The 11800-nt window shown below is 39.9% G+C and overlaps 3 protein-coding genes and 1 non-coding gene across 9 annotated transcripts in view; all 4 read left to right on the top strand.

Annotated features, from left to right (window-relative positions):
* Positions 1211 to 5653, top strand: LOC107631701 (pentatricopeptide repeat-containing protein At1g13040, mitochondrial). 5 transcript variants are annotated; one of them, XR_002359956.1, is made up of 4 exons: positions 1211 to 1352; positions 1444 to 3569; positions 4484 to 4539; positions 4754 to 5653. XR_002359956.1 is itself a non-coding variant. In XM_021119819.1 (2 exons), exon 2 carries the CDS (start codon positions 1663 to 1665, stop codon positions 3238 to 3240), a length of 1578 nt encoding a protein of 525 aa, XP_020975478.1. In that variant the 5' UTR covers positions 1211 to 1352; positions 1444 to 1662; the 3' UTR covers positions 3241 to 4332. The 5 variants fall into 5 exon arrangements, 1 of the variants encoding a protein (XP_020975478.1); XR_002359954.1 differs by having other exon boundaries at positions 4655 to 5653; XR_002359955.1 differs by having other exon boundaries at positions 4484 to 4913; positions 5030 to 5653.
* Positions 5834 to 7749, top strand: LOC107634744 (NDR1/HIN1-like protein 6). The gene has a single exon (XM_016338167.2). It carries the CDS (start codon positions 6493 to 6495, stop codon positions 7606 to 7608), a length of 1116 nt encoding a protein of 371 aa, XP_016193653.1. The 5' UTR covers positions 5834 to 6492; the 3' UTR covers positions 7609 to 7749.
* On the top strand, positions 8035 to 8106 carry TRNAM-CAU. The gene has a single exon. It is a non-coding gene; the product is annotated as a tRNA-Met (tRNA).
* The window catches only part of LOC107631703 (paramyosin), a 4651-nt gene continuing 1376 nt past the window's right edge, over positions 8526 to 11800 (top strand). The window contains exons 1-4 of one of the 2 annotated variants that reach the window (XM_021119818.1): positions 8526 to 10275; positions 10391 to 10467; positions 10647 to 10758; positions 10845 to 10964. In XM_021119818.1, the coding sequence (XP_020975477.1) occupies positions 8872 to 10275; positions 10391 to 10467; positions 10647 to 10758; positions 10845 to 10949 (1698 nt within the window). In that variant the 5' untranslated portion in view covers positions 8526 to 8871 and the 3' untranslated portion in view covers positions 10950 to 10964. Of the gene's footprint in view, positions 10276 to 10390; positions 10468 to 10646; positions 10759 to 10844; positions 11067 to 11800 lie in introns of those variants that run through there. The other variant, XM_016335229.2, reaches the window with a different exon arrangement.

Below are 11800 nucleotides of genomic sequence, written 5' to 3'. Positions count from 1 at the left end.
AACCAGTAAAGAAAAGTGAGTCATTGGATAAAATCTCACACCCATCTCACACCATTAAAACTATCATTAATGACTATTTAATGGCTACAAATCACAAAATTACTGACCCCCTAACATTCCTCAAAACAATTAGAACACCGATATTCTCAATACACTTGAAACTCTTCTTAATAAATATACTAATAACTGTAACCTAAAGTTGTTTGATATGTTTCTAATTTTTTCATTAAATAAGTGTTCCTAAAAATTATTCAATTACTTCCCCTCTCATCACCTCTCATCCTCGCCGGCTCCTGCCCGCTGCTCACCATTCTCGCCGGCTACAGCTAGTTTCTCGCCTTCTCCTCTCCTTGTTGCTGACCTGTCACCATCTGCTCCCCGTCGCCGCAGCACCTTCTTCTTCTGCTCTTCCCAGTGCCACTGTCATCGTCTTCTCCTTCACTTGGCACCGCGCCTTGGTCGTCTTTTCCAACATGTAAATCCCTCTCTTCTTTGATTTTGATTCGGTTTTAAGCTGGATTTCAAATCACATTTGCTTAAGAAGAGCTTCTGTTTGGTCAGCAATCGTTTGAAATTAGCAATGATAAGGCAGGACTATATTGGGTAGAGTATCAACCTTATATCAGAAGTTTACATTAGTTAGAACCAGGTATTGAAGTATTCTTTCACTAGTACCTTAATTTTTTGGTCTTCATGATGATTGATAATAAAATTGAATATTAGGTTGTTATTTATATTATGTTATTGTTTAAAAGAAAAACAGTGGCTAGATGCATTACTTTAATGTCATACAAATCATTTTAATTTTGTTTATTGTAACTATCAAGGTTTCATGTATTACATATATGATTAGACTAGATAGGCGCTGCTTAGTTCTTGTGTATGCATATATTATTTATTATTATGTTGAGAAATGAGAAGTTTGAATCGAGATGCTAAAATAGAAGAATGAAGGCAAGAGATGGATCCAAAAGAAACTAGAACCTTGCTCATTTACCTTGGTCCATATAATTTATTTATTTATTTATTCTTGGGTTCTTTAGTTAAAGGCTGGCTTATATATGTGATTGAACTTGATAGTTCTGCTTAGGTCTGCATATAACTATAGCTCCTGCATATAGAGAGATAGGTTAAAAGAGAAGAATGAAGGAAAGAGAGGGAGCAAAAAGAGACAAGAACCTTGTTCTCCTTGAATGAAGCCACAACCTTGCCCGTTTCCCTCTTTTGAATGAAGCCAGAATTTTGCCATCTTCCTTTCCTGTAAAAAAAAACCTAGCAGAGAAAAACATATGAAATGAGAAAATTTGGAAGAGAATAATGAGAGTTCCAACTCTCGACTCTACTTATATAAGGTAAATTTCTGTGAATTTTAATATTGACTAATATTTTAATATTTCAAACTTCTCGTGACTGTAGTTCAGCTAATTTATTATTAATGTGCAGGTTCACTTTTTCAAATGTGCAGCAGAGAGAAAAGTGTCAAAGCGGAACGTAAACACTGACTACCTGCATGTTGATATCCCATTGCACATCACTGCACAACATTGCACATCTCATATCCCATTGTTTTCTTGCTACAATATTTCTGCCCATTTGTCTCAGCTTGACACCTCACCTTCATCTCCTCCTTGCTACATAATTTTATATTTAGTAGATTTGGCTATGCATTTGGGTCTGTTACCATCTGATATGTATCAAAGTGTTGGGGCAAGGCGCCTCCTATACCGCTCTCAGATAACACATTACGTGAAAGCAGGTCTCATTGACAATGCCATCAAGGTGTTCGACGAAATGACCCAATCAAACTGCCGCCTCTTCAGCCTTGACTACAACCGCTTCATCGGTGTCCTCCTCCGCCAGTCCCGCTTCGACCTTGCTGAGCACTACTACTTCCACCACGTCATCCCCCAGGGCTTCTCCCTCTCCCCATTCACCTATTCCCGCTTCATTTCTGCCCTCTGCAGCGTCAGGAATTTCACCCTCATCAACAAGCTCCTCCGTGACATGGACGCACTCGGTTGCATCCCTGACATATGGGCCTTCAATATCTACTTGGACCTCTTGTGGCGTGATCATCGGTTGGATGATGCTCTGGAACTTTTCCATTGCTTGTCCCGCAAGGGAAGAGAGCCTGATATTGTTAGTTACACTATCCTCATTGATGCACTGTGCAAGTCTCGCCGGTTCAATGAGGCTGCTGGGTTTTGGCGAGGTTTGATTGATAAGGGGCTGAAACCTGATGCTAAGGCTTGTGGTGCTCTTGTGACTGGTTTGTGTTCTGGTGGTCATGTTGATTTGGCTTATGAGCTTGTTGTTGAGGTGATCAAGGGTGGTGTGGAGGTTAATAGTTTGGTTTATAATGCTTTGATTGGTGGGTATTGTAGGGTAGGGAAGATTGATAAGGCGCTCGCGATTAAGGCGTTTATGAGCAAGAATGGGTGTCTGCCGGACTTGGTGACTTATAATACCTTGTTGAATTATTGTTGTAATGAGCTTATGTTGGATGAGGCAGTTAGGTTAGTACAGTCAATGGAGACGAGTGGTGTGGAGCCAGATTTGTATAGTTATAATGAGCTGCTAAAGGTTTTTTGTAAGGCTAACCAAATGGAAAGAGCTTATTGGATTATGGTAAATAGGATGCAGGTTAAAGGGTTGTGTGATGTTGTTTCTTACAATACCATTATCGATGCGTTTTGTAAGGCACACCAGACTGGGAGGGCTTATAACTTGTTTAAGGAAATGTATAGGAAGGGGATTCAACCCGATGTAGTGACTTTCACAATCATTATAAAAGCATTTCTGAGAGAAGGTAGTTCTACTGTGGCCAAGAAGCATCTTGATCAAATGACCAAGATGGATATTGCTCCTGATCAAGTATTCTATACGACAATAGTGGATCACATGTGCAAGACTGGAAAAATTGATACGGCTCATAGCATTTTCCGTGACATGGTGGAGAATGGTATAACTCCAGATGTTGTCTCTTACAATGCCCTCATAAATGGGTTTTGCAAGGCTTCTCGAGTTACAGATGCTATGCATCTATATGATGAAATGCAAGCGAAAGAATTCCATCCTGATGCGGTAACTTTCAAGTTGATAGTTGGAGGGCTTATAAGGGAAAACAAGCTTTCAGATGCCTGTAAGGTTTGGGACCAGATGATGGAAAAGGGCTTTACACTCGACAGTCATGTTTCTCAGACCCTGATCAATGCCCTTCAATTGAGTAATGCCACATAAACATGACATTTGTTAATGCCATCATCACACGTTCCTTTCTAATGGAAAACTGGCCTAATCGTTTGCTCGGAAAATTGTATGTGAAAGCTTGGCAACATGTTGAAGTGGTACCCTTTCTGCATGTTATGGCACCTGCAAATCTGTTTATCCCTTTTCTATGTTGCTCACGGTGCAATCCCTTACCATGACTGTTTACTTGCTGCTCATGCTTTTGGACACTGAAACATACTACTGATTCACTGGCCAGTCTATATTAAAGGATCCAAGGCCACCCATCAAGCGTGGTTCAGTAATGGTTTTCTGCCACAAATGGAGATGCTGGTGTGCAGGTTTTGCTTCATACTGCCAACTGACTATTTACATGATGGATTGTTTGTCAATACTCAATATGATATAGGGCAAGTAGTTAGTTTCCCTTTGGCCATTTTTATACATGGGGAGCTATGCACCTGTTCCTTGGTTTCATCTACCACAAACTGGTGTCAGTACCAATTGATTGAAATCACTCTAGCTACATACTTACGTCCCCTAGTTGTCTTCCTTCAGATAGAGGATGCCTTTGAGTTCGTTTTACTTTGCTCCTTTACTATTGGGGTAAATCCTTGGCTTGTGGCTATTCAATTCAGTTTGAAGTCATATTCAGCCTTGCATATCAGAAAAGTTGATGATGAACATTTTATGTTGTTTTATGGCTCTATACATATGAACAACAATATAGCACTCATTTTAATAAAAACTTATTTTGACTGCCTTCTGTGATATATTGCAGAGCATAAGTTTGATTGGAGAAACACATTCATTGGTGGTGTTGTTACCTACACTGAGTTCCTTGCTACCTTTCTTCCTGTTATCCATGCAAATTGTTGAGCAATAAATTCAAAGTTTTATACCCCAAGCGTCCTGGGACTTATAGTACCAAATTGATAGTTTATTATTTGTGCATATTTCTAGACTCACATAACTCACCAGAAGAATATGGAAAACATACAAGCCGGTCCACTAAGTAGCCTTGTTAGGTTTTGTATTCGAGTTTATTAGATATTTAGATTATGGAAAACTGTGAATGTTGCCCCAATTTATGTGTTACTTTATTACTTGATTACTTCTCATATTCATAGTTTTGAATTAGCATATAAGAACCTTTTTCTTTTTTTTTCCCAGATTATAATGTTAAATTGAAACTTGGATGACCTATACTAATATTAGTTTGGGCAATCTTTGATGTTTTTGTCTCTATCTGCAGCATGGAACTTCAGGCTTCTTAAAAGAAACGTCACCCAAATGGTTTCACTTGTCCAAGTATGTTTTTGTTTAATTGCAGCATATTATTTTTCTTAGAAAAGTTACTAATGATCCTCGATACTCTTTTTGTATTTTTCATTTTTTGGTCCCTGCTGCAACTCCTATATGAAAGTATGAAACAAAATAAGACAACATGAAAGTACAAAACAAAATAAGGCAATAAAGGAAAAATTTGTTTGCAAATGATTTGACAAGAGCATACTTTCTGAAGGGCTTCCGAAGCAATGAAGAATGATCAGTAACCACCAAATCTTTGTTTCATTTGGTAAATGTCACTTTTCGATGAACTATTTTATTTACCCATGTATTCAAGAGAATCTTATTTTGGGGGAAAAAAGGACTCCTTTCTTGAAGCAGTTGCATTCAGTTAGGTAAGCATCAAGGTTCAAATAAACGGTTATTCGTCAAAGCTAAGTTTGAAAATGGTGGTTTCTTATGGTGTCTCCTTTTCCTCTTTGCGGGTATGAAACAAAAATGCGTGAAACAGAACAAATTTACAGATGTAGATCCTCGGCTGCAAACTGTCATTTGTATGTGATTTCTCCTGTCACAACTCAGTACAAGATTGGAGAACTGAGAATTGTTGATATTATTCACCAAATCTTGTTGCATGAATGCTTAGTAGTTATCAATGTCCAGCTAGTGAGTCTGGGTGAACTTCCAAGTTTCTGGGTTTGGTTCCTCACATTTCTTACAGCTATTTTGAGTGGTAGTTTGGGGGTTGGAGGGAATGGAGGAAGAATAGTTGAAGTAGAAGGCATTGTTGTTGACTACGTAATTCTGGAAGTAATGTCTTCTGTTCAGAAATTTGAAGATAACTTATGCCTGCAACTGTTGAAGCATTTACCGCAATTTTCATGGAACCGGGAAATTAAAGTGGTAGCTGTTCGATTTAGTATTTTACGAAGGGAGGTACTTAACACAGATTAAAAGAGTGAAGAGATACACAGAAAACTAGAAAAGGAAAAAATAACATGATTGTGGATTTTTCTTTTAATGATACTCCAAAAGGATCTATGTATCCTGTGTATCGTATGAATATGTATGTGGGCATCACCTTTTACGAATTCATATTTAATTCTTTATCATTTGAATGAAGGTGGTTGTTCCCATACATAATTCAATTATGTAGAGAGGTAGAGTGAGAGAGAGAAATCAATGTCAGTCCTTTTTTAAAGAAGACATTCGGTATATTATGCACTCTTCTATTATGTATGTGAGTTTCCACCTTGAATGAATGCTTCCATTTGTGTTTTCATTAATGAATGATCCCTCTTAAAAACTGCGCTGATTCCTCGAGTAGTCGGGTATATTGGGTGTTTTTAACTTAATAAGGTTGTAGAGTTTGTCATTCGTGTTTGTGGTCCATGTATTTTGGACCTTAGTAGGGGGAAGGTATCTTTTGCAATTAGTGTAGTTGGCTTGTAAATTGTGATAGAAGAAACTCAAAGTGCTCGTGATTGTTTAAGCCTTGCCTCGTTAGGACCTTTCGGCACTCATTTAATTTTAAATTAATATATCTCTGAACTGAAATTATGAGGCTAATTTGTGATCATTGCGGAATCTTTTATTCCAAAGTTCCTTCCACATGTAAACTTGCACAAGGTTTTTTCTTCGCCAGTGCTGATTTTCCATATAAATCTAAGCCATTCACGAGCCTGGCAAAAATTTTAGCATGCAACATAGACATACCACTTTATGTTAGAAAAACACAAATCAGCTTAATACTTAAAAGCGAGAAAAACACATTGTCCCACATACTTGGCTTATGTTTGATTCCTTACCTTTACATGAATCATCCTTGAAGTTCTGATGAAGTCATTCTCATTTCCTTTATAACTTCAATTTTTGTTTTGGGTTTAATCCTTCGTACTTTACACTAGCTTAATAGCAATAACATATGTCACTCTGTTTGTCTTCATTTCCCCACTTCATTTTCCGTTAACAACCATGTCTCGCCGAGAAACCAATCCTCATTTTTCTAGACCACCACCGCGAGGACATCCCGAAGATCATCGACAGTCACCTATTCTATTCGTACCAGCCTCAGAACACCATGGCCAATATCCACCACCAGCACATGGAGTAGCACCTACGCAACAAGAAGATCCCCCTTACCACCCTCATTTTCCATTGCAGCCGCGACCACAAGAACATCCCTATCCATTGCGGCCCCAGACGCAAGGACCACCACCACCACCGCCTACCTCAAAAGTGCCGACCCGTGACAAGCGTAGCAAACCACAACAACAATCACCACCACCACCAGAAGGACGAAGGAAGCGGCAAGAAGGTTTAGCTTACCCACCAAGCAAGCAAAAGGTAAAAATTAGTGAGCCATCATCTTCCAAGCCTCCCGTTGTCACCCCAGTGCTACCCCCACTTAGCCTCTCTCCTGAGCCTCGGCAGCAACTTCGTGAACCTCACAGCCCCACCCAAAAGCAGAGACATGATGGGCCGCGGCACCACCGCCCTCCATGGTTGCCTCCGCCGAAAAAGTCCAACCCTCTAACATGGTGTGGTGCTGTGTTATGCGTAATATTTTGGCTGATCATAATCATAGGAGGGTTGATAGTCCTAATAGTGTACCTTGTTTTTCGCCCCCAGAGCCCTCATTTCGACATATCTGGTGTCACCCTGAATGCTGCATACCTGGACTTTGGATATCTACTCAATGCTGATATCACCATTCTTGCAAACTTCACAAATCCAAACAAGAAGGTTCATGTAGACTTCAGCACAGTGAGCATCTATCTATATTACGGAAATACCCTCATTGCAACTCAATATGTGGAACCTTTCTCTGCTGCAAGGGCTCAGTCAAGGTTTGCATATATTCACATGGTGACTAGTCAAGTTAAGTTGCCACTGGGAGAGAGCCAGCGCATAGTGAAGCAAATGGAAAGCAATGGAGTTTTGTTGAGTGTGAGGGGTGTTTTCAGAGCAAGGTCTAAACTGGGAAGCATCTTAAGGTATTCATATAACCTCTATGGCCTCTGTAATCTCATGGTCACGCGCCCGCCAGATGGGGTTTTGCTCAAAAAGAAATGCAGAACGAAACGCTGAAGCACCATATTCTTTTTTGTCCTTCAACATTGGGGTGTTTTTTTGGTTCTACTTAGTTTCACCATATTCTTCTTCTTCAAATAGCAGCTTAATTGGGTTAACCTTTGTCGTCTTATTTATTTATTTATTTTCTTTTTTGCTAAGTGAAGAGCTACAAATTTGTATTCAACCATTCATATTCTTTTTCTTCTCCAGTCCACATATTCAAAATTTCTTTGTCATGCAGGGCTTTTAAATTTTACATGAACGCCTTGCCCAATAGTAATAAATCTGAAATCCACAACACGACAGACTGAAACTCAACTTGATATGCGTAGCTAGCGCTTATATTTTAGTAATCATACAGAGAACAACCAAGTAAATGAATGCTGATCATGGTCCTATAGCTTCTGAATAAGTAAAATATTTAACCACAAATTATCAACCATCAGAGTGGCGCAGCGGAAGCGTGGTGGGCCCATAACCCACAGGTCCCTGGATCGAAACCAGGCTCTGATATAACAGAGAAGCTTCCTAATTTTTGTAATGGGTTAATTACAATGTAAACCACTTGTCAAAGCATTAATCACTTTTTTAACCAAGAGAAGTGGGTAACTTAATAGTTAATATACTTTACTTAATGAAGACAGCCCCACTATTAAAATAAAGTTGCTCCCTCCACTGTTCGCTTGTCTCTTGTCTGTACAACGAAGTTTCCTACCTACCATTCTTCCCTCTCCTCTCCAATTTTATCCCCTATGCTGGCGCCTACGGTGGTAACTAACGAAACTGCCCTTTCAAAGAGAGGCTAGCGCAAAATATTGCCTACGTGGCACCATCCTACCCCTCAATTCTATCACACTCATCTGCATGGGACACCACCCAAACCTTTCTTTTCCCTTCCCCCGAGTTATTTTTATTATTCGGATTATAAAAGGAATGAAATAATCATACCCTAAAAATTAAAAAGAAAACGAAAGAAATAGGGAAATTCCAGTATCCGAAATCCCAATTCCTGGAACGGAGTGGTTGGTAGTGTGCGTTGCGGTGTTTCCTTCTTCTTCGTCATCTTCAGGTTCCCAATTACATGACACCATGATCCATGTCCTTTCAATTCGCAACCAATAACAACAGCATCATCGTCTATTCATCAGCAACCTAAAATTCTAAACCTAAAAACACTACTCCATTAGATTTTAATTTCAGAATATAATTTCTCCAACGTTTTTGGTCTTCGCTTCAATTCCTAGGGTTTATCGTTATTCTTATATGTTATTAAATTAAATGGCTGCCGCCGGCAACGAGGATGCCGACGCGGTGCTCAGCGACGTCGAGGACGAAGCCGGCGATCCTGGTCCGATCGCAACAAAAGCTCCGTCGCCGGAAGACGTCTCCGTCGAGAAACTACGGGAGCTTCTAGGCGAGCTTGATCGGGAGCGCCAGGCGCGTCTCGCCGCCGAGAACTCCAGGTCCGAACTTCAGGTGTCGTTCAACCGCCTGAAAGCGCTGGCGCAGGAGGCAATCAAGAAGCGCGACGAGTTCGCCAGGCACCGTGATGACGCCGTTCGCGAGCGCGACGAGGCGCTGAGGAAGAACGACGCCGTTTCCTTAGAACTGGCAGAATCTAAGAAAGCAAAGGACGAGGTTGCAAAGCAGTTGGAAGAGGTTGCGAGGGAGAGGGATTCACTAAGATCGGAGATTGGGAATTCAAGGCACATGCTTGAGACTGGCATGGAGAAGATTTCCGCCAAGGTCAGCAGCTTCAAGAATTTCGGGCCTAATGGGCTTCCACGGTCGCAGAAGTACACCGGCCTCGCAGCCGTGGCTTATGGTGTGATCAAGAGATCCAACGAGATCGTTGAAGAGCTCTTGAAACAGAACGATGCGACTTTGAAGTCTAGGAACGAGACTAGGGAGCAGATGGAGCAGCGGAATTACGAGATTGCCATTGAGGTTTCTCAGCTTGAAGCAACAATTAGTGGTCTCAGGGATGAGGTTGCAAAGCAAGGTTCCTCAATTGAGGGTTTGGAGAAGGACTTGGCTGATAGGGATAGGAAGTTGAGCGAGATGGAACATGAGATGAAGGAGAAGTTGAGGGAGGGACAAGGTGAAGCATCACGGTTGAAGGAGTTTCTTGTTGAGTGTGAGGATAAGTTGAGTAAATTGGAGGCGAGGATGGAGTCAATGCGGCCATTGTTGATTGATCAGTTGAGCTTTGTTTCAAAGATTCATAATCAAATTTGTAATGTTGTTAGGATATTAGATGATCAGAGTAGCTCGGAGCTGTCTGAGTCATTGTTTGTGCCGCAAGAAACTGATGTTGAGGAGAATATACGTGCCTCTTTGGCTGGCATGGAGTCTATATTTGAGTTGACTAGGATTGTTGTTCAAAAGGCAAGGGATTTGATTGAGGATAAGGATCGTGAAATTAAGAGATTGGATGAGACCGTAACTCGTTTAGTTAAGGAAAAGGATCAAATTGGCTCCTTGCTAAGGAGTGCTTTGTCAAAGAGGATGAAATCCGATCCATCTTCGAGAAAGAATGAGCTGTTTAAGGCTGCAGAGAATGGATTGAGGGAGGCTGGGATAGATTTCAAATTCAGTAAGGTTCTTGGGGATGGAAACGATGCAGTTTCAAATGACAAGATAGAGTTAACTGAAAAAGAGGAGGACGAAATATACTCTCTGGTGAAGTGTTCATTTTGTTTCTTGATTCTTGGTGAAACAAATTGTTTTCATCTCAGTTTGCAGCTTTTAATGTTCCTTGGACTTAATGAGTTCTTTATGCCTACATTGTGCACAGGCTGGAGCATTGGAGCATGTTGTAAAGTCATCTCAGCTTGAAATCATTAATCTCCACCACACTGTCGACGAATTAAGGTACTTAACATTAATCAGAACCAAATACGGTGTTATTTTCTAGGTTTCCTATTTGTTGGAGGTTGATAAATGAAAATCTTAACCTTATTCCTCATTGTTCACTGAAAAACTTGCTTATTTGGTTTCCTAGTTGCGCTGACTTAATCTTTAATTTTTTGTGTTTTCTTAACTGCATTAAGGGCAGAGTTGAGTTTACTTAAGCAGCACATAGAAGCTCAGGCTAAAGAGCTTGACCATAGAATGCACCGGATAGAGGAACTTGAAGAGAAGGAGAGAGTAGCTAATGAAAATGTAAGTTTAGATATGTGACTGTAAGCTTAATTTTATCTAGTTTCCATGACAATGGTTGGTTTTTTTCTGATATGTATATGGTGTAGAACGTAGAACTTGTCTTGGCCCTACAGTGGACGATTAGGGAGGGATATTTGATTGTTGGTATTTGTTTTAACCAAGTATCAAGTTGGTCAATTTGTGTGTTGTAGATTGAGGGGTTAATGATGGACATTGCTGCTGCCGAAGAAGAAATTAACAGATGGAAAGTGGCAGCAGAGCAAGAAGCTGCTGCAGGTAGAGGTGTTGAACAAGAATTTGTGGCACAGGTATGTTAGCAATATTTGTTTCCATGTTTGCTATATGTGGAGGGTTTCATAGAACATAGTTGAAAAATCACTTTTGAGAGCAGTTCTCGCTCTATCTCTTCCTTCAGTTGTGAAATGGTGAAGTGAGTATTTCAATATTCGCAGTTGATTAAAAATGACTTCTGATTGATAGTCATACCTTGTTTCCATGAATTCCATTACTGCAATCTAAAATCATGTTTTGTGCATTCACTCAATATCATTACACTTATGCTGGACAAATTTATTACTGTAAATATAGCAGGTTGCTATTTTAAGTTGCGATACAAAACCTCCTACTATGATCAGTGTTTAATGAAATTATTTGTGTTTTGTTCTGCATTTGCAAATTTGCCCTGTTAAAGTTGATTTTTCATACAAGTTATTTGGAACTGAAGTGATCTTTTACCTTTGGTATAAAGACTGAGACATAAATGTTACGCCAACTGTAAAAGCAAAAAACTATTGCTTTATAGTAAAAATCAATGATCAATGATTCTTTTCAAACTGGGTTTAAAACGAAGTAAAGATCAACCTAAATAAGTAAAAAGTCCAGCAAGTACGCTGCAAATCTTCTGATAGTACTGGTTCAGAGTTAACACAGAATAATAAAAGATAAGTGGGAAAAGAACGAGTGCATGTGATCACCTATTTGTTCTCTGGAATCTGGGTTGACCTAGAGGAAGACAATTATAGGTACAGCCAGAGGTATTTGA

This window comes from Arachis ipaensis, chromosome B03 (assembly GCF_000816755.2).
Source record: "Arachis ipaensis cultivar K30076 chromosome B03, Araip1.1, whole genome shotgun sequence".
NCBI classification, from domain to species: domain Eukaryota; kingdom Viridiplantae; phylum Streptophyta; class Magnoliopsida; order Fabales; family Fabaceae; genus Arachis; species Arachis ipaensis.
Note: the sequence above shows the minus strand (reverse complement) of the source record. Positions and strands in the feature narration are given on the sequence as shown.